Source organism: Eulemur rufifrons, chromosome 8 (genome assembly GCF_041146395.1).
Source record: "Eulemur rufifrons isolate Redbay chromosome 8, OSU_ERuf_1, whole genome shotgun sequence".
Classification (NCBI taxonomy): Eukaryota; Metazoa; Chordata; class Mammalia; order Primates; family Lemuridae; genus Eulemur; species Eulemur rufifrons.
The window spans coordinates 86,299,830-86,325,047 of NC_090990.1; the positions used below are offsets into that span (position 1 = coordinate 86,299,830).

General features: G+C 44.8%; 1 protein-coding gene across 1 annotated transcript in view; it reads left to right on the top strand.

The window, feature by feature from the left end:
* The window catches only part of TNN (tenascin N), a 60,432-nt gene that overhangs the window by 29,665 nt on the left and 5,549 nt on the right, over window positions 1–25,218 (top strand). The window contains exons 10-16 of the mRNA XM_069478379.1: window positions 113–376; window positions 1,033–1,296; window positions 3,738–3,868; window positions 4,750–4,882; window positions 5,613–5,764; window positions 20,261–20,357; window positions 21,229–21,396. Of these exons, the coding sequence (XP_069334480.1) occupies window positions 113–376; window positions 1,033–1,296; window positions 3,738–3,868; window positions 4,750–4,882; window positions 5,613–5,764; window positions 20,261–20,357; window positions 21,229–21,396 (1,209 nt within the window). The remainder of the gene's footprint in view (window positions 1–112; window positions 377–1,032; window positions 1,297–3,737; window positions 3,869–4,749; window positions 4,883–5,612; window positions 5,765–20,260; window positions 20,358–21,228; window positions 21,397–25,218) is intronic.

Below are 25,218 nucleotides of genomic sequence, written 5' to 3' on the forward strand. Positions count from 1 at the left end.
ATGGATTTCTACCATCATTAATGATAACCTGAGTGGAGAGCTCCTGGACATGGGGGGTAGGATGCCCTTCCTGGGTTCTAAAATCTAGCCTTTTCTTAATCTTTTAAAAAAGACATTGACAGCCCCCAAAACTTGGTGACCAACCGGGTGACAGAGAATACGGCTACCATCTCCTGGGATCCAGTGCAGGCCGCCATTGACAGGTACGTGGTGCGCTACACCTCTGCCGATGGAGAGACCAAGGAGGTTCCGGTGGAGAAGGAGCAGAGCAGCACCGTCCTGACGGGCCTGAGGCCGGGCGTGGAGTACACGGTGTACGTGTGGGCCCAGAAGGGGGCCCGGGAGAGCAAGAAGGCTGACACCATGGCCCCAACAGGTAACAAAAGAAAGATGGTCAATAGAAATTGAGTTTTGAGCTTGTGGATTTCAGTGTGCATGGTACAAAAGGATGTGGCCCTGGCTGAGAGACTTTGCAATTAGAAGTCTTGGAGATCAAAGAAGACTAAGCTCTCACGTTGATCTCAGTGGGCTGCTCTTTCCTGACCATGAGGAGCTGTTTGTGAAACCACTTGGCCCCCTAGAAGGGAGAAGCCAAGTTGTAGAGTAGCAATGTTTTTGGCAGACTCAGTGAAGATGTGTATAAGATCTGGTGATGGCAATGCTTGTGATGATACTTTCAGAGTGCCCACCAAGGAAGTAGCCCTTGACAAAATGATTATTTAGGTACCCTGAACATCATGGCAGCTGTTTAGTTGGTGGTCTTGATGTGCCACATGCTGCTAGGAAGACATCACTCCTCTCATATTTCACAGAGCTGAAGGCCAAGAAAGAATGCAAAGTTTATAATGATTTCTCCTTTGAAATTGAGAACCAGGGGTTGCTTTCTCCCTCAACCCCCACCAGAGACTCAGGGTGGGAAAACCATTGCCTTTGACTAAAAGCACTCTGGAAGATGAAAGTCATGATGTTGGGGGGGTGGATATGTCTTGTATGGCTTCAGAGCTGAGGCTTTTCCACACATTTCCCTTTCAGACATTGACAGCCCCCAAAACCTGGTGACTGACCGGGTGACAGAGAGTACGGCCACTGTCTCCTGGGACCCGGTGCAGGCCTCCATTGACAGGTACGTGGTGCGCTACACCTCTGCCGATGGAGAGACCAAGGAGGTTCCGGTGGGGAAGGAGCAGAGCAGTGCTGTCCTGACGGGCCTGAGGCCGGGCGTGGAGTACACGGTGTCCGTGTGGGCCGAGAAGGGGTCCCAGGAGAGCAAGAAGGCCGACACCACGGCCTGGACAGGTACTGAAAGGGACCTGGACAGGGGAACCTTTCACACTCGCCAGGGGAGAGTCTTCCTCCATGAGTGGGGAGGGGCAGGGAGCAGAGAGGGCAGGTTCTTCACCTGAGACATTCTTCAAAGTGGTTGCCTTTTTACCTTTCTGAGGTAATACGTTGGCATGACAGTTTGGATAAGATGACAAAATGGGGAGAAAGTGGTGTGATGGTGGTGCAGAAGGTGGCCCCCTCCACCAGCCCCGCTCTCAGGCTCCCGCCCTTGCTGTTGGGAAACGGGTGGGCCTCAGCTCCAGCTGCGGAAGAGAGAGGCAGGCGCCTCTTCCATTTCCGTCCTCCAGGATGGGGGTGATGGTGGAGCATCTTCCTCCGTTCTGTCTCCAGTTGAGGATTAAGGTGCTGGGACTACAGGTGTTTTGTGTGTGATGGGGCCTCTGGTTCCATCATGGAGCATCCTGGAGATCAGCCCTCAGAGGGACCTGGAAAGGGCACTGTGCCCACCCTGAGGTCTGTGGGCCACTTCAGGCTGTGTGGGCAAGGTCCGTCTGTCCTGTCCGTGGCCCAGTGCACCCAGTGTGGCCACAAGTGTTAGAGGTGCCTTGAATTTCTTTATGCTTTTTATTAGTTAAAATTAGCCAGCATTTTTTTTTTTTTTTGAGACAGAGTCTCGCTCTGTTGCCCGGGCTAGAGTGAGTGCCGTGGCATCAGCCTATCTCACAGCAACCTCAAACTCCTGGGCTTAAGCGATCCTCCTGCCTCAGCCTCCCGAGTAGCTGGGACTACAGGCATGTGCCACCATGCCCGGCTAATTTTTTCCTGTATATATTTTAGTTGGCCATATAATTTCTTTCTATTTTTAGTAGAGACGGGGTCTCGCTCTTGCTCAGGCTGGTCTCTAACTCCTGACCTTGAGCCATCCACCCACCTCGGCCTCCCAGAGTGCTAGGATTACAGGCGTGAGCCACCGCACCCAGCCTAGCCAGCATTTTTAATCCAAAAAGTAATATATGTTTATAGTAAAAATTTTGAAATTAAACAAAGGTTTGTAAAACACACACACACACACACACACACACACACATGTTTCTCCTCATCCCTAGCACCCAGTGAGGCTCCCCAGAGGCCCTGGTAACCAGTGTCTGCCTCCCTCCTGCCCCTCCCTCCTCTCTTCCTCTCTTCCTTGTTCCTTTCTTCCCCTCTTCCTTCTTAATCTTCTCTTGGTTTTGCTTTTCCCATTTTTTAAGACAACTAAGATGAGTTTATCATCTTTCTACTTACTTCATAGAAATGTGAAAGTAACTGAGACAGACGTCTCATGTCCTCAACCAGGGGAGGGGTGGGCAGTCAAAGAGGTGGCAGAAGCTAAAGATATGTAAATAGTTATAGTTTTGTTTTGATTATGAAAGCAGGAAATTCAGTTTTTCCATGTGATAGAGAGAATAAATCTATGCCAGATGCCATGCTTTAGAAAATCAAACCAAGCTGATACTACAGAAACTCAAAATTTGTCAAAACATCCTAATTCAAAACAACAGCTGTCTGACTTCTATTAAAATACTGCAATTCAGTTCTCAGCTGAAACGCTACTGGGTAGGAAATAGCCTGGAGACATCTTCTTGGGAACTTCTAAATTAAAATAACCTTCTATGATAATGTTTTTTCAAAATGTAAATTTCCATTCATATCTTATTTGGTTATAAAGAATGAGCCGTCTGACCAGTTATCTATCGTATTGACTCATATTTTTTCAGAGCTTTAGTTTTCCTGCTCTGCAGTGTGAACTCTCGTACCCACACATTCCCCCTGGTGTTTGGGTGGAGAAATGCATACTACCTAAGGCCACACACTTAGATATGTAAGAACTATAACTTTATATTAATATTCCTATACCAACTTAATTTCCATCATAAGCCCCCACTCTGCTTGTTGGTCAGAAATCTTAGTAAATGAAGGGTCTGCTCCTTCTCCAGGGCTGAATGTAAGTCTTGGGTGGGTTCCCAGTGATGGGCGTTTCCCTTGACTTTCCACGCAGGGGTTTGCTGGGTCACCCTGGGCTCGTGTGCGGGGCCCTTTCAGGTCTGCCACTCTGTCATCTTTCCACATCACTCTGGGGGCCCTGCCGGCCGAGAGTCCACCTGCTGGTCTAGTCCGCTCACATCCACCACTCTCTGGGAACCTGCCGGGGAAGTGGGAGCCCAGATTCCGCCCCTGGGACCCGCCCTGTGCCCTGTTCCTCTTGTCCTCCTTCCTCGATGGAGCTGTACTTTTAGAAACAAAGGTCAGAAAGGCCGTGTGGCAAGGAAGAACAGAGCCTGCCACCTGCTTGAAGGGAGGAAGAGAAGTGGGAGGATGTATAAGGAGAAAATACAAATTGATTTCTCAAAAATCATCTTGTCTCAGTTGCATCTTATAATAATAATGGTAATTACTTGACTTTCTGCATGCAGAAATTGACCCTCCCAAAAACCTTCGTCCGTCTGCTGTGACACAGTCCACTGGGGGATTGACCTGGACAGCCCCCTCTGCTGAGATCGATGGCTACGTTCTGACCTACCAGTTCCCAGATGGCACGGTTAAGGTGCGCACACTCCTTGTCTTTGCTCCTGGTGCCTTGTCTTCGCAGCCTCTGTGTGAAGCATCCGACTTGGGCCAGGCAGCTCGACGGCTGGCCAATCTGTATCGATCACGTTGCTGGCCACACGTCTGCCCAGGTTATTTTGCTTACTCTTGGTCTTCCCAAGTAAACGTAAGCTCCACGGGGCAGGAAATGTTTGTCTACTTCACTTTTCGTTGTATTGAAAGTGCTTAGCACATGGGAGGTGCTCAATAAATATTTATTGATGAATCGATTAGCCCTTATTTCAAGGCTTATATTTCCTCCTCAGAATCTGAAAGCCAGCAAATTTTCAAAACTTGTCCCAACGAAAAATTATTATTCTCTCTCCTTGGCAAGGAAGAAAGAAGGGAGGAAGGAAAAAAGGGCATTTTGGTTTATTCATTATCTTAATTAATGCTTACAATACCTACTAGGAAAGTTAGCCCTCTGCTTATAGAGGAAGTAAGACAGCTTCAGAAGGAAGTTTATTGAAACACCAGCTATCTCCGTGTCTCACAGATGTCAATGGCCAGTTTCACCTCTTCTATTAATGTCTCTTTACCTGGCATTGCCAGTCTTTTACTGCCCGTGGTGGCTGTAGTCAGAGCCCCAGCGTGAACCTGAAGGTAGAAGTCCCCAGGAAACACGGCTGGGGTTCTGGAAGCAGGAGTGCTCCAGCAGGGCCGAGAAGTGGCTGGGCCCCACTGGGATTCTGCACTGCCACTCTGCCTTCAGAGAGGCAGCGCACGGTGCCCTCAGAGAGTGTCTGTCACTAGCACCAGGGAACGATATTGATGCCGAGGGTGCTAGGGGATGATCGACTGAATAACTGGCTGTTTACTACTGTCTCCTTTGTTTGGTAGGAGATGCAGCTGGGACGAGACCACCAGAGGTTTGAGTTGCAAGGCCTTGAGCAGGGCGTCACCTACCCTGTGTCCTTGGTTGCCTTTAAGGGTGATCACCGGAGCAGGAGCGTATCCACTGCCCTCGCCACAGGTAACATGGAATCCTGCAATAGAGCAGTGGTCCCCAGTCTTTTGGCACCAGAGTTTCATGGAAGATAATTTTTCCATGGAAGGGGGAGGGAAGGCTGTGCTCAGGCGGTGATGTGAGTGATGGGGAGCAGCGGTAAATACAGATGAAGCTTCGCTCACTGGCCCACAGCTCACCCACCGCTCACCTCCTGCCGTGTGGCCCAGTTCCTAAGTTTCATGGAAGATGATTTTTCCACGGATGGTGGGCAGGCATGTGGAGCTCAGGTGGTGATGTGGCTCAGTTCCTAACAGGCCGGGGATTGGGGACTGCAGCAATAGAGGACAAGCGTTGAGAGGCCACAAAAAGTGTCCAGGGGAAGAGCAAGTGCATACAGAGTTAGGGATTTCTCTTGGCCTGGGAAAATGGAAATGGGACTATGGGTTCAAAAGAAATCCATCCCAGAGTGGAGAAACTAGAGAGGAGAGTGAAATAGGGTGTTATTTTGTGGGGGAGTTGGGTTGGGGGAGGAAGGGATGTGAACTTGACCTTATTTCTGGTACATTTGGAGAGTCTGATGAGAACAGAATGAGTGAGAAAAACAAGATGTGAGTGAAGCATTGGAAGAAGCAAAACAGTAGGAAATTATAAAATATTTTCCAAACAAGCTAAATTATTTCAAAAAGAGGAAAAGCCCACCTTCCTTCTTCCTTGCCCTTCTCCTCATGATGCTGTCTCTCTGCTTGGCTCCCAGCTGGTGCCCGATTTCCACACCCTTCGGACTGCAGTCAGGTTCAGCAGAACAGCAACGCTGCCAGTGGTCTGTACACCATCTACCTGCACGGTGACACCAGCCGGCCCCTGCAGGTGTACTGTGACATGGACACAGATGGAGGCGGCTGGATTGTGAGTCATGCAGGGCCCTGGGGAGCTGGTCACAGCTGCTTCATGGAGTGTTTGGGGGCTCTGTTCCTTCATGCATGGAAGAGAGGAGCTTTGGTGGCTTGCAGCGGTGTTTAGAGGGATCCCAGCCCACTGTAAGGAGAGGGCCTAGTGCTTAACACCTGTCCTTAGAATAGGTGTTAGTGGAAAAACCAAACTCTACAAAATAATTTAAAGAGGTTTATTCTGAGTCAGTGTGAGTGACTATGGCCCAGGGAAAACAAACCAAGAAGGCTTGAGTAAGTGATCCCAAGGTGATGGGATTACAGTTTGCCTTTATACATTTCAGGGATGCAGGAGTTACCGGTAAAGACATAAATCATTACATGGAAGGTATATATTGGTTTGGCCAGAAAAGGCAAGATATCTTACAGCAGGGCCTTGCAAGTCATAGGTGTACTGAGAGATTTTTAAATTTGCAATTGGTTAAAGTAACAAAGCTTTGTCTAAAAACTTGGAATTAGCAGATAGGAACATCTAAATTAAGATAAGGAAGTTTGTTAATCATTGTGTGATGTTATGCCAGAGTCAGGTTGCAAGAGCAAGCCCTTATGTACTGGGTCAGAGGGACTTGTAGGGTCACTTAACACTTGCCTGGCATGGCCTTAGGTCGTATTATAATTTGGTATCGTACTGCCACAAAGAGTCTGTTCTCTCAGTCTTTTGATCTCTATTTTAACAGTAATGCTGGTCAGTTGTTGTGTCTAAACTCCAGAGGGGGTATAATGAGGTGTGTCCAACCTTCCATTCCGTCATGGCCAGGAACTCAGTTTTTAAGGTTTCTCTGGGATCTTCTTGCCCAAGAAGGATCTGTTCAGTTCAGTGGGCTGGTGGGGGGGCGGGGAGGTGTTAGGATTTTATTTTTAGTTCACAGAGGCTTGGTTAAACTAAGGCTGATGACTCTGAAGGCTTGTGGGTTTCTCATCATCTAATAATGCCCTATCTATATGTATTATTAATACCTATATTTAATCCTCTTCAAAGCACTCTCATAATATTATGCTCACACAATAGCTTTAGGATGACAGGGGATTATTTTTCCTGTTTTACAGCTAGGAAAAGTGAGGCCCATAGACAGAAGTGCCTTGGCTAAGTCACGTAAGTTAGTGACAAAGCTGGGACCAGATTTCAGGACCCCAGCCTCCTAACCCATTGGCCTTGCCAGTGGGTCATCTCAGGTCACCCAAGATGGAGATGTACAACCTCTTTGGGGGTTCAGTCCTCTGAATTAGAGTCTGTTGTCCAGGTTCTGTACCCTGGCTCCAAAGCACGGAAACAAGGCTTTGGGACTGTGCTTTGAAAGACTAAAGCCTGAAAGAGGGAAATTTGGGCAATGTTTTAATCATCCCTCTTCTGTGTAGAGGTTTTATTCTCCTGGGTCACGGTCAACTTAAACCACATGACATCTTCTTTGATCGAATCAGACTGATCCAATTATATGATGAGCTGTGTTTGAGGCTTGCAGTCTGATCCTTCCATCTCCCCCTACCGGGTCTCTCCCTGTGTCTGAACTGATAAAGGCCCTCACTGCCCCAAACCAGCATGCAGCCGAAACCTGCCATGTATCTGCAGCTCACTATGGCAAAGGGAAAGCCTGATCTCATAGTGCTCAAGCTAGATTCATTTACACATTTGCTCAGGGGCCTGGGAAACCAAACACACTTGAGCAGCCATGAATAAAATGATACCATCTGATGAGCTGCAATGAAGAAAACTTATTATCTGCACAGCAGCATCTAATGGCTGAAAGGCAGTAATTGGATTGGCTGTGGGAAATTCCTGATTGATTTATAAAAATAGCAGAACAGAATGTAACATGGGAAGTCTTCCACATGACCAGACCCATAGGGTGGTTCCTGCTGCTTTTCAGCAGCACCTTTGTAACTCTAAGCATTCTGCCCCTCTGGGCCTAAAGCCCAATTTCCTGCCTTTGTGCCTGTAATTAACTATTGGCAGGATGTTTGTACCATCTAGTGTGGCTTTTTTGAAAGCCAAGCTTGCATAGGGGAAGGGAAGGAGTCATTGGTCTAAGCAACCTTTAGAAAGAGATCTGTTAGTCTGTCTGCCTGGGAATACCCATGGTTTATTGCAAAAATATTTATTGACTGCCTACTGTGTGTCAGGTACTGTTGTATGTATTCAAGATCCAGCAGTGAACCAAACAGACTGAAATCCCTGCCCACAGAGAGCTTGCCCCTATTAATATCCCTTACTCAAACACAGAGGTCAGTTCCAGAAATAATAAAACCACTCTGCATTCTAATCCACATCAGCCCATCACCCCACCCCAAGTCTTATTTTCTGAACAGACTGCTGGAGGTAATGTATGAACGAGATTCTATAGGGCTTTCCTTAAAGCCACCATGCTCCGGAAAGCACGTGGAGTCCTGAAAACTTCTCCAACAAATATTTTACTGACAGTTTTCATGTTTTTTAAGTCTTTTGTCACTGAAGGATGGCTTATAGTACATTGTTCCTTTTTATTGTGCTTTTAAAATCCTTTTAAAGTGATTCTTCTCCATCCCAGGCAGCAGGAACTCAATTTGATGAATAGGCCAGAAGAGCTCTGCCCTGAGGTAAACTCTGTGCTGGTGGGAGGCTGGAAAGAACATCAGCAAAAGCTTAAATGTCTCAAATATTTCCATCTTTGTTTTCCATCCTGAAAGTCTTAAGGACTGCGTTAGAAGCTCTTTCCACAGGCATTTAAATGCAATTCTGACTTTTTTCTCCTGACTTAGTCATTCAGGACATCAACTAAGTTCTAGAATGCAATGACAACTCTTCAGTGTAGAACCAGATATAAAGAGGTTTTTTTCCCCTGGAGACTGATATGCAAGAGAATTTTGTTATTCCCAAATAGTTCCTTATAGGGTGTTTTCATCTCATAGAATGGGAATGGACTAGATTCTGAGTGAGTCAATTAAAGCTGCCTGATCAAAATGTATAAATGATCCCGGTGGGTAAGTTCATTTGGAATCTGATATAATAAAATGTAAACCAACATTTATTGAGGGATAATAATAACTTATTATATCTGTACGTGCCAGACTCTGGCCTAAATACTTTATGATTTACTATGAGTAATGACCTTGCTGAAGCTTTACTCTAAGCCCGTGACAGAGGAGCTATTAACATCTTGATCTAACAGTTTAGGAAAGTGGGGCTTGTCAAGGTTAACTAACTTGCCCAAGGACATGGCTAGTAAGGAGCTAGCAAGGAGCTGGGTTTAAAAAGTGGTGCAAAGAGCACCAGAATCATTTTCTGAAGTTTCCCTGGCCAAGCTGAAGCATTATTAAAAAAAAAAAAAATCAGATGGAAAGCTCCTGTCAAGCTTGGGCACTGTGTGTATTGATTGGAGATAGAGACCAAGTGCCTTTGTAATGTGTCTGTCCAGGATTGGATTTGAGCCTGACCTTGTGGTGGGAATGTGCTTTGACACGACAGGTGTGGGCCCAAACATTGGTGCCACATCTGTGCTAGGATTCTACTGTCCATGATACAGGAAGAGTCCCAGGGAAGGGGTTGGAACAGGCACCTTGCTAGGAAATTAACACGTCCTTAGAGTCTTAAGAAATGCTATTTGAGAAGGAGACTCAGTACAGCTGGTATTATCAAACTTTCTGACTGAAAGATAAGATTTGTGTGTTATCCTTGCATCAGCCACTAAGTAAAATGGCATCACAAATACTCGCCCCAGGGCCAGCACTCCACAGAAGTGTGCTAAAACAGCAGTCTCCAACCTTTTTGGCACCAGGGACTGGTTTCATGGAAGACGATTTTTCCACAGACTGGGGGTGGGGTGGGGTGGGCATGGTTTTGAGATGATTCAAGCACATTACATTTACTGTGCAGTCAAACCTCTCTGCTAATGATAATCTGTATTTGCAGCTGCTCCCCAGTGCTAGCATCACCGCCTCAGCTCCACCTCAGATCACCAGGCATTAGATTCTCATAAGGAGCTACAACCTAGATCCTTCCATGCACAGTTTACCGTGAGGTTCCCGCTCCTATGGGAATCCAGTGCCGCTGCTGATCTGACAGGAGGTGGTGCAGCGATGGGGAGCAGCTGTAAGTACAAATAAATGGAGCTTCGCTCACCTCCTGCTGTGCAGCCCGGTTCCTAACAGGCCACGGCCCGTATGTGGTCCACAGCACTAAATGATTGTTATGTAAGTGAATAAATGAGTGAAGAAAAATGAAGGAAGCCAAGAAAGGAATAGGGTATCTTTCCAAGATGAACACTTGAGCACAGGGGGAAGAGAACAGTGTCATTGTCACAATCAGTCCCAAATTCTATTCAGCAGCTCTTCTCCATTTGTAGAACATTTTTGCACGTACCATTTCATTCAGTCATCCCAGCAGCTCTGTGAGGCAGACTCTTCTTTCCCATTTCCATTCCTGTTTTACAAGCAGCTGGCTGAGGGTTCGGGGTGGAAGTGACTCCCTCACTAACCCCTGCCAGGAGGTGGGTGTGGTCTGACTGCAGCCTGGAGTTTCCCCCACCCGTTGGTGCCTTAGTTCAGCCCCTCCTGGGCCAGCAAACCATGGGCTTGTGGCCGGGCGCAGTGGCTCACTCCTGTAATCCTAGCACTCTGGGAGGCCGAGGCGGGTGGATCGCTCGAGGTCAGGAGTTTGAGACCAGCCTGAGCAAGAGCGAGACCCCGTCTCTACTAAAAATAGAAAGAAATTATCTGGCCAACTAAAATATATATAGAAAAAATTAGCCGGGCATGGTGGCGCATGCCTGTAGTCCCAGCTATCCAGGAGGCTGAGGTAGTAGGATCGCTTAAGCCCAGGAGTTTGAGGTTGCTGTGAGCTAGGCTAATGCCACGGCACTCACTCTAGCCAGGGCAACAAAGCAACACTCTGTCTCAAAAACAAAACAAAACAAACAAACAAACATGGGCTTGTGCTTCAGAAGGAGTCACATGTGAGCTCGCAGGTGGAGCTTTCAGCATTGTCGCAGGGTAACCTGGTCTCTCCTCCGTCCCTGTTTTTTTCCAGAGAAAAATATAAAGATGGCACAAATATCAGGTGGTTTACCTTACCCAACTCAAGATAATGTGTTTGACTTCAAGGCACATGCTGTGTAGTCTGTTGGGAAGGAAGGAGATTAGATTTTGTGTTGGGGCTTCTGCATTTGAATGAGTACAAAGGGAAATAGGCAGAGAGAAAGCTGCAGTTCCAGCCTTGACTTAGTGGCGATCATTTCTGAGGTTAGCTGGGATGGCATTGAGCTTGGCTCCCAAGGTCACGCGGAATTGTGTACATTATCAGTTCCAGTAGTGGACACAGGTGTGTGCAGCTTTTCAGTTCTTTTCAGGTTTACTTCATATAAAAGAATCCAATTTACTCTGACTGGAACTGCCTTCCTTCTCCAAATAGAGGAATTTTTTAAAAGGAAGCAGCCCACGCTCTTGTGAAATAGTGCCCAGCTCTTGTGTCCGTCTTCTCTCTCCTCACTCACTGTGCAGCAAACTCATTCTGGTTTGGCTCCTTCCCTTATCGCTCACTAACACAGACCCTGCCAAAGTCACCAGTGATTTCTGTGTCACTGAGTTGGAGGGACAGTTTTGGCTTCAAGTTCCTTTGACCTCTCATGAGTATCTGATATTACTGACCACACCTTTCAATTTGTGGCTTTTGTGATTCCACATTTTTCTAATTTTTTTTCTACACTGGTTGTTCTTTCTCTGTCCTTAATAATCTCATCCTTGATGTGGCTGTTACGGATCGGAGGTCCTCACGGCTTGTTCTGGGCCATTTTCTCTTTTCAGCTCTTATATTCTTCCTAGGTGGTGACATCCTTTCTCAGGACTTCGTTTTGCTCTCCAGGCCCCAGTGGCCCTCTGTGTGAGTTAAGGTAGGACAGGCTATGCTGCAGCAACAAACCAACCCCAAATTCCTATGGTTCAACAAGTGAAGTTTTTATCTCACATGTGCAATGTCTTCTGTAGGCTCGGCAGCCACTTGTAAGTGACGACTCAGGCACTCAGGCTGTTTCCATCTTGTGGCTCTGCCGTTTCAACACGTGGCCTTCACTATGGCACCTGGCAATGGAAAAGAGAGCATGGAGAGCCCTAGCCACTCTCCTGTGCTCACTTGTACAGCCTTTTGGCTAGAAATAGTTATATGGCTCCAACTTAAATGTAAAGGAAGCTGAAAAAGGACATCTTCCTGTGCTCCTGGGCAGAAGCACATGAACTGGGACTTGGGAACCCCTAGCGTTGTCTCAGACACACTCCCACTTCAGGTGTAGCTCAGCCCTCTCTTCAGAACTCCAGCCCTTTTTGAGGGGGGTACAAATGTTTTATTATTATAATTTCAGCATATTGTGAGGGTACAAAAGTTTAGGTTACATATACTGCCCTTGCCTACCCCACCCCCTGGGTCAGAGCTTCAAACGTGTCCATCCCCTAGACAGTGCGCATTGCACTCATTATGTATATATATACCATCCCCTTCCCCTCACCCGACATCTGCCTGACACCCGATTGATGTTATTCCTGAAAGTGCTCTTAGGTGATGATCAGGGAAACCAATTTGATGGTGAGTACATGTGTGCTTATTTTTCCATTCTTGGGATACTTCACTTAGTAGAATGGGTTCCAACCCTGTCCAGGAGAACATAAGAGATTCTATATCCCCATTATTTCTTATAGCTGAGTAATACTCCATGGTATATATATACCACATTTTATTAATCCACTCATGTATTGATGGGCACTTGGGTTGTTTCCACATCTTTGCAATTGTGAATTGTGCTGCTATAAACATTTGGGTGCAGATGTCTTTCTCACTGGAGTTAAATGATATCTCATTGTGGTTTTGATTTGCATTTCCCTGATGATTAGAGATGTTGAGCATTTTTTTCATATATTTTTTGGCCATTCTTCTGTCTTCTTTAGAAAAATTTTTGTTCATGTCCTTTGCCCACTTTTTGATAGGGTTGTTTGATTTTTTCTTGCTGATTTTCCTGAGTTCTAAATAGATTCTAGTTATCAGTCCTTTATTGGATGTGTAGCATGCAAAAATTTTTTCCCATTCTGTAGGTTGTCTACTCTCATGACAGTTTCTTTGGCTGTGCAGAAGCTTTTTAATTTAATCAGGTCCCATTTATTTATTTTTGTTGTTGCTGTGATTGCCTTTGGGCTCTTCTTCATAAATTCTTTGCCTGGGCCAGTGTCTGTAAGAGTCTTTCCCACATTTTCTTCTAGAATTCTAATAGTTTCACACCTAAGGTTTAAGTCTGTTATCCACCGTGATTTGACTTTTGTGAGAGGTGAAAGGTGTGGTTCCTGTTTCAGTCTTCTACATGTGGCTATCCAGTTTTCCTAGCACGATTTATTGAATAAGGATTCTTTTCCCCAGAGTATGTTTTTGTCTGCTTTGTCAAAGATTAGATGGCTATATGAGGATGGTTTTACATCTGGATTCTCGATTCTGTTCCGCTGATCTGTGTCCCTATTCTTGTGCTAATAGCGAGCTGTTTTAATAACCACCGCCTTGTAGTATAGTTTGAAGTCTGGTAAATTAATACCTCCCATTTTGTTCTTATTGCCTAAAATTGCTTTTGCTAAACGGGGTCTTCTCTGGTTCCATACAAAGTGTAAAATAATTTTTTCTATATCTGTGAAAAATGGCGTTGGTAATTTAATAGGGATTGCATTGAATCTGTAGATCACTTTGGGTAGTATAGACATTTTAACAATGTTGATTCTGCCAATCCACAAGCATGGTATGGTTTTCCACCTGTTTATATGCTCTGCGATTTCCTTCCTCAGTGTCACATAGTTCTCCCAGTAGAGGTCTTTTACCTCCTTAGTTAAATGTATTCCTAGGTACTTTATTTTCTTTGTTGCTATTGTGAAGGGTATTGAGTCTTTGATTTGGTTCTCAGTTTGACTGTTATTGGCATATATGAATGCCTCTGATTTGTGTGTATTGATTTTGTATCCTGAGACTGTACTGAATTCATTTATCAGTTCCAGGAGTCTCTTGGTTGAATCCTTGGGGTTTTCTAGATATAATATCATATCATCCACGAAGAGTGAGAGTTTGATCTCTTCTGTCTCCATTTGGACACCCTTGATTCTGCTCTCTTGCCTGATTGCTCTAGCAAGGACTTCCAATACTATGTTGAAGAGCAGTGGGGACAGTGGGCAACCTTGCCTGGTTCTAGTTCTAAGTGGGAATGCTTTCAATTTTTCTCCATTCAGTATGATGTTGGCTGTGGGTTTGTCATATATGGCTTATATTATTTTTAGGTAGGCCCCATGTATGCCTATTTTGTTAAGCATTCTTATCATAAAAGGGTGTTGAATTTTGTCAAATGCTTTTTCTGCATCTATTGAGAGGATCATGTGGTCTTTGTTTTTGCTTCTATTTATGTGGTATATTACATTTATAGATTTGCATATGTTGAACCATCCCTGCATCTCTGGGATGAAGACCACTTGGTCATGATGGATTATTTTCTTGATAAGCACCTGGGTTCTATTTGCTGGGATTTTATTGAGAATTTTTGCACCTATATTCATAAGGGATATTTGTCTATAGTTTTCTATTTTTGTTGCGTCGTTTCCTGGTTTTGGTATGAGAGTTATGTTGGCTTCATAAAATGTGTTGGGGAAGATCCCGTATTTCTCAATGTTATGGAATAACTTTTGTAGGATAGGAACCAGTTCTTCTTTGTAGGTGTGGTAAAATTCGGGTGTGAAACCATCTGGTCCTGGGCTTTTCTTTTTGGGGAGGTTTTTTTATTGCTGTTTTGATTTCAGTTCTTGATATTGGTCTGTTCAGGAATTCTATTTCTTCCTGGTTGGCCCTAGGGAGGCTGTGTGTTTCTAAAAATTTGTCCATTTCCTCCAGATATTCCAATTTGTGTGCATAAAGGTTTTTGTAGAATTCATAGATAATATCTTATATCTCTGTGGCATTAGTTGTAATTTCTCCTTTCAGGTTCCTGATGGAGGTTATTAGAAATTTTTCTTTTCTGGTCTTAGTCTAGCCAAAGGCATGTCAATTTTGTTTACCTTTTCAAAGAACCAACTTTTTGTTTTATTACTCTCTCATATCATTTTCCTGTTGTCCATTTCATTTAGTTCTGATTTGATCTTATTAATTTCACTCCTTCTGCTGGGTTTAGGGTCGGTCTGTTCTTCTTTCTCCAGCTCTTTGAATCTATTCATTAGGTTGTCTATTTGTAAATTTTCTGTCTTTTTGATATAGGCATTTATGTAAATAAACTTTCCTCTCAGGACTGCTTTAGCTGTGTCCCACAGATTTTGATAACTTCTGTCTCCTTTGTCATTTAGTTCAAAGAATCTTTTAATTTCCGTCTTGATTTCCTCACTTATGAAATGATCGTTCAGGAGAAGGTTGTTTAGCTTCCACGACTTTGAGTAGAAATGAGAATTTCTGTTAGAGTTGATTTCTACTTTTATTCCACTGTGATCTGAGAAGATGCATGGTATAATTTCTATGTTTCTAAATTTTTTAAGACATGCTTTGTGTCCTAGGATATGGTCAATCTTAGAGAATGTCCCATGAGCGGATGAAAAGAACATATATTCAGTGGAGTTTGGATAGAATGTCCTGTAAATATCAGTCAGGCCCATTTGTTCTAGCGTTCTGTTTAAGTCCATTATTTCTTTGTTTACTTTCTGTTTGGAATATCTGTCCTGTGCTGTCAGCAGGGTGTTGAAGTCTCCAGCTATTATGGTGTTGCTGTTTATCATTTGGTTTAGTTAAAGTAGGGTTTGCTTTATGAATCTGGACGCACCTAAGTTGGGTGCATACTTATTACGTATAGTTATGTCTTCTTGTTGAACTGTACCCTTCACCATTATATAGTGACCATCTTTGTCTCTCAATACTTTTGTTAATTTAAAAACTAAGTTATCTGAAATTAAAACTGCCATGCCAGCCTTCTTTTGGCTTCTGTTTGCTTGAAATATCGATTCCCATCCCTTTATTTTCAGTCTAAATGCATCTTTGCAGGTTAGATGAGTTTCCTGAAGACAACAGATACTTGGCTTGTATTTTTTATCCATTGGGCCAGCCTATATCTCTTGAGTGGGGAGTTCAAGCCATTCACATTTATTGAGAGAACTGACAGGTGGGACAAAGTAGTGTTCATCCTGTTGGGTAGAACTTCATTGCTATGTTTTCTCTCTTGAGCCATTGTGATATCTGGCCTTTGATCTTTAGCTTTTGAGTAATTTTACATTTGTGAGTGTTTCTTGTACTTGTCCATGTGCAACTCTGTTTTGAGTACTTCTTGGAGGGCAGGTCTTGTCTTGGTGAATTCCCTCAGTCTTTGTTTATCTGAGAATGTCTTAATTTCTCCTTCGTATACAAAACTTAGCTTTGCTGGGTACAAGATTCTAGGCTGGGCATTATTCTGTTTCAGGAGAGTGAGGATGGGGCCCCAGTCTCTTCTTGCTTGTAAGGTTTCAGTTGAGAAATCTGGCGATATTTGGATGGGCTTTCCTTTGTATGTTACTTGTTTCTTTCACCTTACAGCTAGAAGAAGCTCCTCTTTAGTGGACATTTTGGTCAGTCTGATGACTGCATGACGTGGTGTCTTCCTATTTGCTATGAATCTCCCAGGGGTCCTTTGGGCTTCTTGTACCTGTATATCTAGATTTTTAGCAAGGCCTGGGAAATTTTCCTCAATTATATCTTCAAATAGCTTATCCAACCCTTGCGTATTATATTCTTCACCCTCAGGAATGCCCAGACTCTCACGTTAGGCTTCTTCACATAATCCCACATTTCTTACAGACTCTGGTCTTTTCTCTTATTTCTTTGCTCTATCTCTGTGACTGACTTATTTAATTGGAAGGTGTTGTCTTCGATCTCTGAGATTCTTTCTTCTGTTTGATCTACCCTGGTCTTGAGGCTTTCTACTGTGTTTTGTAGTTCCCTGAATAAATTCTTCATTTCCAGGAGTTCGGTTTGATTTTTCTTTAATATTTTGATTTCTTTAGTGAATTTTTCTTCCAAGTCCTGGATTTTTTTTGTGGTTTCTTTGTGTTGGTTATCCATTTTTTCTTGCATATCGTTCAGTTTTCTGAAGATCCATGTTTGAAATTTTCTTCTGTCATTTTGTTGTTCTGAGTTTGGTTAATGTCCATTGCTAGAGAGCTGGTGTTTCTCTTTGGGGGTGTTCTTTCCATTTGATTCTTCATATTTCCGGAGTTCTTTCACTGATTCCTTCCCATCTGGATCAGCTGCTGCTTCTTGCCTTTAGATTTTCGTTTGGATGATGACACACCCTGTTTAGTCTCTGAGCCAGGAGGTGGTGTTTTTGGGTGAGATTTGACCACATCCTTTATGATGAGTCAGTAGATGCAGTAAACCACAATGAGATATCACTTAACTCCAGTGAGAATGGCCTTTATCAAAAAGTCCCAAAACAATACATGTTGGCGTGGATGTGGAGAAACAGGTACACTCATACACTGCTGGTGGGACTGTAAACTAGTGCAACCCCTGTGGAAAGCAATTTGGAGATACCTCAAACAGATTCAAGTAGACCTACCATTCGATCCAGCAATCCCATTATTGAGCATCTACCCAGAAGAACAAAAGTCATTCTATAAAAAAGACACCTGCACCCAAATGTTTATAGCAGCACAATTCACAATTGCAAAGATGTGGAAACAACCCAAATGCCCATCAATTCATGAATGAATTAGCAAAATGTGGTATATGTATACCATGAAATATTACTCAGCTATTAGAAATAATGGAGATATGGCATCTCTTTGGTTCTCCTGGAGAGAGCTGGAACCCATTCTATTAAGTGAAGTATCCCAAGAATGGAAAAATAAGCACCACATGTACTCACCAGCAAACTGGTTTCCCTGAGTGCACATTTGGGAATAACACCAACTGGGTATCGGACAGAGGTGGGGGCTGGGGGGAAGGGATGGGTGTATACCTACTTGATGAGTGCAATGTGCACTGCCTGGAGAATGGACACGCTTGAAGTTCTGACTAGGGGGGATGGGGTGGGGGGAGGGGATGGGTGCATAACTACATGATGAGTGCGATGTGCACTGTCTAGGGAATGGACACACTTGAAGCTCAGACTTGGGGGGATGGGGAGGCATGGGCAATATATATAACCTGAACTTTTGTACCCCCATAATGAGCTGAAAAAAAAATAAAATATAAAAAAAAAAAAAACGGTGTGCAGAATGACCTCTGTTAGTAGGTGGCGCTTGCTGGGAGGGGCAGGCTGCAGTGTTGTTTTTGGGTCCTGTAACCAGCTCTCATTCCTCTGGAGAGGCAATCTAGTGCCTCACGTGGTGGGTGGGGCCCTGGGACCTCCAGGTGTGTCCTTATTCTGCACCTCAGTGGGGGCAGGTCAGGGAGTGAGTCTGGGCAGAGCTGTGTTGGGTGAGCCTGTCCTCAAGCTCCACAAACCACCTGGAAGGGTGAGTGGGTAGGGAGCTCGCAATCTGAGTACCCCTCAGTCTGCTGTAGGTCCCCAAAAGGAGAGGTCCTGTTACCTGCAGATGCCTCCGGGTGGTAGCTAAATTGTCTGTCTCGGCAGTGGCAGTAGGCAAAGGGGAGGGGAGAATGAAGCAATATGGCGCCTGCAGATCGGCTCGGGTCTGCAGACCGGGAGGTGCCCTGAGGGAGCTGGGAGCCTGGTGCCCTGTCCGCAAGAGGCTCACGGCTCACGGCTCACTGGTGGCGGCCGTCTCTGGGCTGGTGTGAGCAGGTCTCTCCAATCAGGAGCCCACCCACAGTCCAAAAGGCAAGGGAGGGGGAAGGTAGCTGCTCCACCTACCCTTGTTGCTGGTCTCCAAGCCTCTCGGGGTCTTTCTCCTTCCAGTTCTCCTCCGCAGCTTCTTCCTGTGGAGTCTCCTGTAGTTTCAGGCACTCTCCCTTCTGACCCTCGTCTGATATACGTTCGTCTGCCTGATTATTTTTTTTCACTTTCTTCTAAAATCTGTCTTGCAGAGACACTCTGGCTGGTGGTTTTTCCTGTCCGCCATCTTCCAAACTCATAATATTCAGAACTCCAGCCCTTACATCAGCTGCTCATGTGGCATCTTTGTTCACAAGGATGCCTCAGAAATAACACCCATTTAGCATGTCCAGATGAGCTTCTGATGCACTCATAAAACCCGTCCTCACTCAGAATTCCCAATCTCGGTGAATAGCTGAGATTATAGTCATCTGCAAGCCCAAACCATAAGAATCACCCTTGACTTCCTCCTCTTTCAGTTCCATGTTCTATCACCACGTCTGTAACTTGACCTGCTACCACTTCTGGGCATCCTCAGGGCAGCCGCCCGTCCAAGCTGCCATCCCCTCCCACCTGTCCCCTAACTGTCCTCTCACTTCCACTCTTGCCCCTGGCCACTCCCTTCTAGCCAGTCCATTCTCTACACTGCAGCTAGAGGAATCTGATCAAGACCTCACTTCCTGCTTAAAATCCTTGAACAATTTCTATCGCTCTGATAATGGGCCAACATAGTCAATAGTCCCTGTTCAAGCCCCACCAGTACTGCCCGCCGCTGTCTTTCCAGCCTCCCTTCCCATCCCTTCCTCAGCCCCTGGCAGCCCCAGCATTGGCTTCTCGTGCTGCTGCCTGACTCCTCCTACTCCTCCTGCAGCTCCCAGCCACGTCCTGCAAGGACTTTTCTTGGTCAGGCCCTCCTGTTTTATGTTCTCACAGTCCTATTGCATCTTTCCTTCATAGCCCTTACCAGTTTGAACTGCATATTTATTTGTTTGATTATTTAATTGATTAAGTTCATTTCCTGGGCTATTATCTCCATCTGGGCAGGGATCATTTCTGGTTTATTCACTTTGCACATCATCTTGCATGGTGGCTAGTACCCAATAGGTGCTCAGTAAATATTTGTTGGATGAACTTTTTCTCCGTAAGTATTAAATAATTGCTATGTTAAGAATCAAGGGAATTAAAAAATACTTCCTACTTTCTCACTATTTAAGAGTGAAAAAGACAACGTACAAGCCTATCATGCCCCAGTTGAGTTGCATAGATGTTGAAGGTTACAGGTGAGAGCCAGCAGAGGTCTGGAATGTCCTGCCCTACATAACCCACCACTAGCAACCGAAGCACAAGTTCCCCAAGTTTCTCCCTGGGGCACTGAAAGAATTGAAATTTCTTGGGGACAGGAACCTTCTCTGCTTTTGTTCTACATGTTTCAATACCTAGCATACAGCTATATACCTGAAGAATGCTTATTAATATAGTCGAACCAATATAGTGAATCTACTGGTATATAAATAAAGATCATTTCTACGAAGGAAAGAAAGGTGTGCTAGCTGGAGGAAGTCAGCATACGTACAGGCTCCTGAACCCCTCTTTTCTCCCGGGACTACCTTGGGAAATGCAAATATTGTTCCCCTTCTGCTCAGTGATGTCTGTTCGATGTGTCAGAGTGAAGCATCCATCTCCCTTCTCAGGTCTTCCAGAGGCGGAACACTGGGCAACTGGATTTCTTCAAGCGCTGGCGGAGCTATGTGGAAGGCTTTGGAGATCCCATGAAGGAGTTCTGGCTTGGTACGATCTCTGAGAATCTAGGAGGGCTGGGTTGCGGAGGGGTGACTTCCCCCTTGACAACTGGGTCAGGCAGCCTAAGGGAGCCCACCACATTCAGGGAGAGGCCCCGTGACAGGGACACTGACGAGCCAGCCCAGCAGGGGCCTGGTGGGCAAGCCCTGTGGTCGGGACTTGTCATGAGATAGGACTGTCACAGGGGGTTTTTATGCTGTCTCTAAGTTCTGCAGGATCTGCCCACAGCCTGAATTTCTTAGAAACCACAGTAGAAGAAAAATAGTTGATTGATTGGAATTCTGGGCTATAACTGGGAGACCATTCTGGTAGTCCCTAAAATCCTGCCCGTGAGGCCCAACACTGTGGGCCTTGCTTTTCCCCCTTTCCCTTTGCTTTCTTCTGGAGCAGATGTTCACAGAGAGTGAAATAACCAAAAGCATCAATTGGGAAATGAAGAATTAAAAAACCATAATCTGGATACTCTAATAGAGTAGATGATATTTGTGGTTTTCTCAGTACGGAATCTCTTTGGAGATCTTAGGGCGAGGGGTTGCCCTGTTCCTATGCTTAGTGAGATAAACGGTGATCAGTAGACCTGCTTCTGTGTAGAGAGACAGAGCCCACCAAGGCAGTCACGTCTGCATTTCCCTGCCCTCCTCACTACTCCCTTCTGTAGGACGTGGTTTCCACACTCCTCAGAAATCACAGGATGAGAAAGGGAGCCACCCCAAAGAGAAAGTGTTGGGAAGGCCCCTCATTAGCGGAGAAGGGAACAGCTAAGGTGACTTTTGGTCCTGGACATCTCAGATGCATGTGGTGAGTGCTCATTCGCACCCATTGGTTGATTGGTTTTTGAAATGCCATTTATTATTTTTAGGACTTGACAAGCTGCACAATCTCACCACTGGCACCCCTACCCAGTATGAGGTGAGAGTGGACTTACAGACTGCCAACGAGTCTGCCTACGCCGTGTACGATCTCTTCCAAGTGGCCTCCAGCAAGGAGCGGTATAAGCTGACAGTTGGGAAATACAGAGGCACAGCAGGTGAGAAAAAATGTTTCCTTACTGCTAGGAAAGGAAACATTTGCTGTCTGTTGTCTAAGGATTTGTTTGCTGTGGCCCTGGGAGGTGGAATATTGTTCTGGAGGGATGAATTGTCCTCACTGACAATTGAGGGCCTGCTCCCTGCATGGGGTTGGGGTGAGGAAAGTAAAATTGGAACTTTTATACACTCTCCATCGACTCCTTCCTCCAAGAAAAACCCTTTTCTTGTACTCCCCCAATTCAGGCTGTTGTACGTTGACTGATGAATCCACATTCTGAACAATTTCACGGAGCCTGTCAGTCTTTCATTTGGCTGTAGCAGTGCGGCTGTCTTTGTCTGCACAGCAGTGTGTGTGTGTGTGTGTGTGTGAGAGAGAGAGAGAGAGAGAAGGAGAGATCATGTGAGTGTTTTGTAGCACTTTGCTATGAAGACAGGAAATGAAAGTGCTGATTCAGACTATAAGCAGTGCGTTCTTGTTAACGTGACACAACTGCGACAGCACAGACATGAGCAATTTGGGGGGAGCCAGGGAATCTTCAGCCTCCATTAGCTGCTCGCTGGACTTAAGCCAGTTGATGGTGTATTCATTTGTGAAGGAAAAGAACAAAATTAGGCAACGTGACTGAAGTAGTGGAATTATAGCAGCAATCATTTTATTTAAGAAGAGGAGTGTGGTTATTGTTTTAATACTGAATATTTTAAAACCTGTATTTATGGTTTTAAGCCCTAAAAAGTAAGTCTGTTGTTTGACTTTTGCATGTTTTTAACTTTGGTATGACCACGTCAGGATGTGCTACCTGCCAAATGGACTGACTGTATACGACAGGCTTAGACTCACGTGTAAATAGATGCATAAAGATATAAGGTGACTTGCAGGAAGTCAGCTAAGTGGTGAGAAACATAAAGAGCTACAGGAGTGGAGAAGGTGGGTGCTCTGACGTCATGGAGGCGGCTGAAGCGGGAGTCCTGCAGGACGGGAGCTGGCGTTGGATCTGGAAGGAGGATGGAGCTCCAATGGCAGGAGAGGAAGGGGCTCTCCGGGCCTGCGGGAGTCTAGGCGTGAGCAAGCCTGGGCAGCAGTAATTGAGGTGCACTCTTGAAGCCTCACAGCACTCCTTGAACCTGCCCACTCAAGGACCCCTGGTGGCAGAAGACTGTGAACAGGACCTCTGAGTGTCTGGGGACTTGATCTGAAGAGGCCAACTGCTCATGCAATTGCTTTGAGATCTTGTAATTTCAGTTTTAAAAAATCCCATGAATTTTACATTTCCCAGTACCTAACATGGAACCTGGCACAGAGAAGGTGAATTCAAAAAATGAAATCACCAGCAGAACTTTTCTATATATGTAATCTTATTTTTAATATATTTTGAATGACCTAAAGAATAGTCCCTGAGACTCAAGTTGTTTCCACAGGGGTCAGGGAAGGGGTGAGTTTGGTGACATAGTGACATGGGAGGAGACAAAAGGGAGGGGTAGACACCTACCAGAGTGTGAGGAGTTTAGGCTACAGACACCAGAAAACTGTTCAAAGATTCTGAGTAGTGGTTGGGTGGGGAAAAGTGTGTAAAGAATTATTTCAGGGAAAAAATGATCCTTCAAAAAAAGGCATTGCAGCTAGAAGAGACTGCACTGTTTTGGGTACTGTCACTTCTTCCCTCAGTGGTGCTGGGTTTCCATGGGCAGGAAGCAGGCTGTGCTCCATCCACTCAAAGTGTAATTCAGTCATGTGTCACTTAATGGCAAGGATACATTCTGAGAGATGGTCTTTGCGTGAACGTCTTAGAGTGTACTCACACAAATCTAGATGGAAGAGCTTACTGCACACCTAGGCTACATGGTACAGCCTATTGCTCCTGGGCTACAAACCTGTGCAACATGTTACTGTGCTGACCACTGGGAAATGTAACACAATGGTATTTGTATATCTGTACATACCAAATATAGAAAAGGTACATTAAAAATACAGTATAAAATATAAAATTGGTACCCTGTTTAGGGCACTTACCATGAGTGGAACTTGCAGGACTGGAAGTTGCTGTGAATGAGTCAGTGATTGAGTGGTGAGTGAATATGAAGGCCTAGGATGTTCCCGCACACTACTGCAGACTGTATAAACACTGTGCACTTAGGCTGCACTAAATTTATAAAAAAAAATTCTTTTTGCAATAATAAATTAGCTTTAGCTTACTGTAAGATTTTTATTTTATAAACTTTTCAATTCTCTTTAACTTTTTGACTCTTTTGTAATAATACTTAGCATAAAACACAAACACATTGTACAGCTGTACAAAAATAATTTATGTACTTACTCTATAAGCTTTTTACTATTTAAGAAATTATTTATTTTTTTTGCTTTGTAAACTTTTTCATGAAAACTAAGACACAAGCACACACTAGCCTAGGCCTGCACAGGGTCAGGATCATCAGCGTCACTGTCTCCCACCTCCACGTCTTGTCCCACTGGAAGGTCTTCAGGGGCAACAACATGCATGGAGCTGTCATCTCCTGTGGTAACAATGCCTTCTTCTGGACTAGTTTTTGAAGGGTGTTTTACAATTAACTGTTTTTAAATTTTTTTTTTTCATTTTTTCTTTTTAGCTACTTGGTGACCAGGGAAACATTTTTTTTTTTTCAATAAGTAGAAGGAGCACACTCTAAAATAATGATAAAAAGTATAGTATTAAATACATAAATAAGTAGCATAATCATTGGTTATCATTATCAAGTAATATTTACCCTCCATAATTATGTGTGTATACTTTTATATGACTGGCAGCTCAGTAGGTTTCTCTACCCCAGCATCAGCACAGACACATGAGGAATGTGTCGCACTATGACATTAGGATGGCTACGATGTCACTAGGTGATAAGGAGTTTTCAGCTCCATTATAATCTTATGGGACCACCATCATTTATGTGGCCTGATGTTGACTGGAACGTCATTATGTGGTGCATGACTGTACAAAACATGAAAGTCAGGCATAGAAAAAATATAATCGGGAAACGAAGATGGGCATTCATGTGATTATGAGGATATTAACTGAATGAGGACAGACTTAAACATGCTGTTTTGTAGGACTAAGCACACTGCCCGCCTCTTCCCCACCTCCCCACCCCCTGCCTCACCTTTAAATCAGATCAGATGCCATGCCTGACAGCTAATTGCAGGCTGGCGCCCTGGTGCAGTAGGGCACGCACATTCTAATCTCCCTCAGGCCCCCTGGGCTTCCTGCTCCTGTCTCGGTCCTTGTGGAGCTGGTCTGGTCATCCCTTTGGTTCCCAACACCAGTTAGCCTCAGCCTTTCTTTCTCAGGCTGAGTGTCAGTCTTCATGGGCTCCCTTCGTGGGACCCTCCCCGGACAGGATGTGAAGCTGGGTGTTTCTCTTTGGCCCCTGTGCCCCCATCTCTACCGGGAACCCAGTGCCCTCACTGGCCTCCTACTTGGGGACCTCACTCAGGCCCATTTTCCCAGGCTGCTCATTCCCCTTTCCTCCCCATTAAAATTTGCCTTTTCCAAAGCCTGTCTTAAAATAATCCAGTAAATGAACTGATGCTAATGGGAAAGTGAGTGAAAGGGAGTCAACATATTCGTGAATTAATGTGGTTCCCCTCCCAGGTACCCTATTTGCATTTTAACTGTGATTGGGGGATAATTCCTGTTCTGTGGTTGTTCAGGCCAGCAGTGCCAGTCAGTGGAGGATGTATTTTTTAATAGGACGTATTTTTTAATAGCAGACTTTCACACAGCACTTAGGCAGCAATCTGGTCTTCCCATGTGTACTATCATTCCCACTTTTAAATTCTGAATTACAATGGT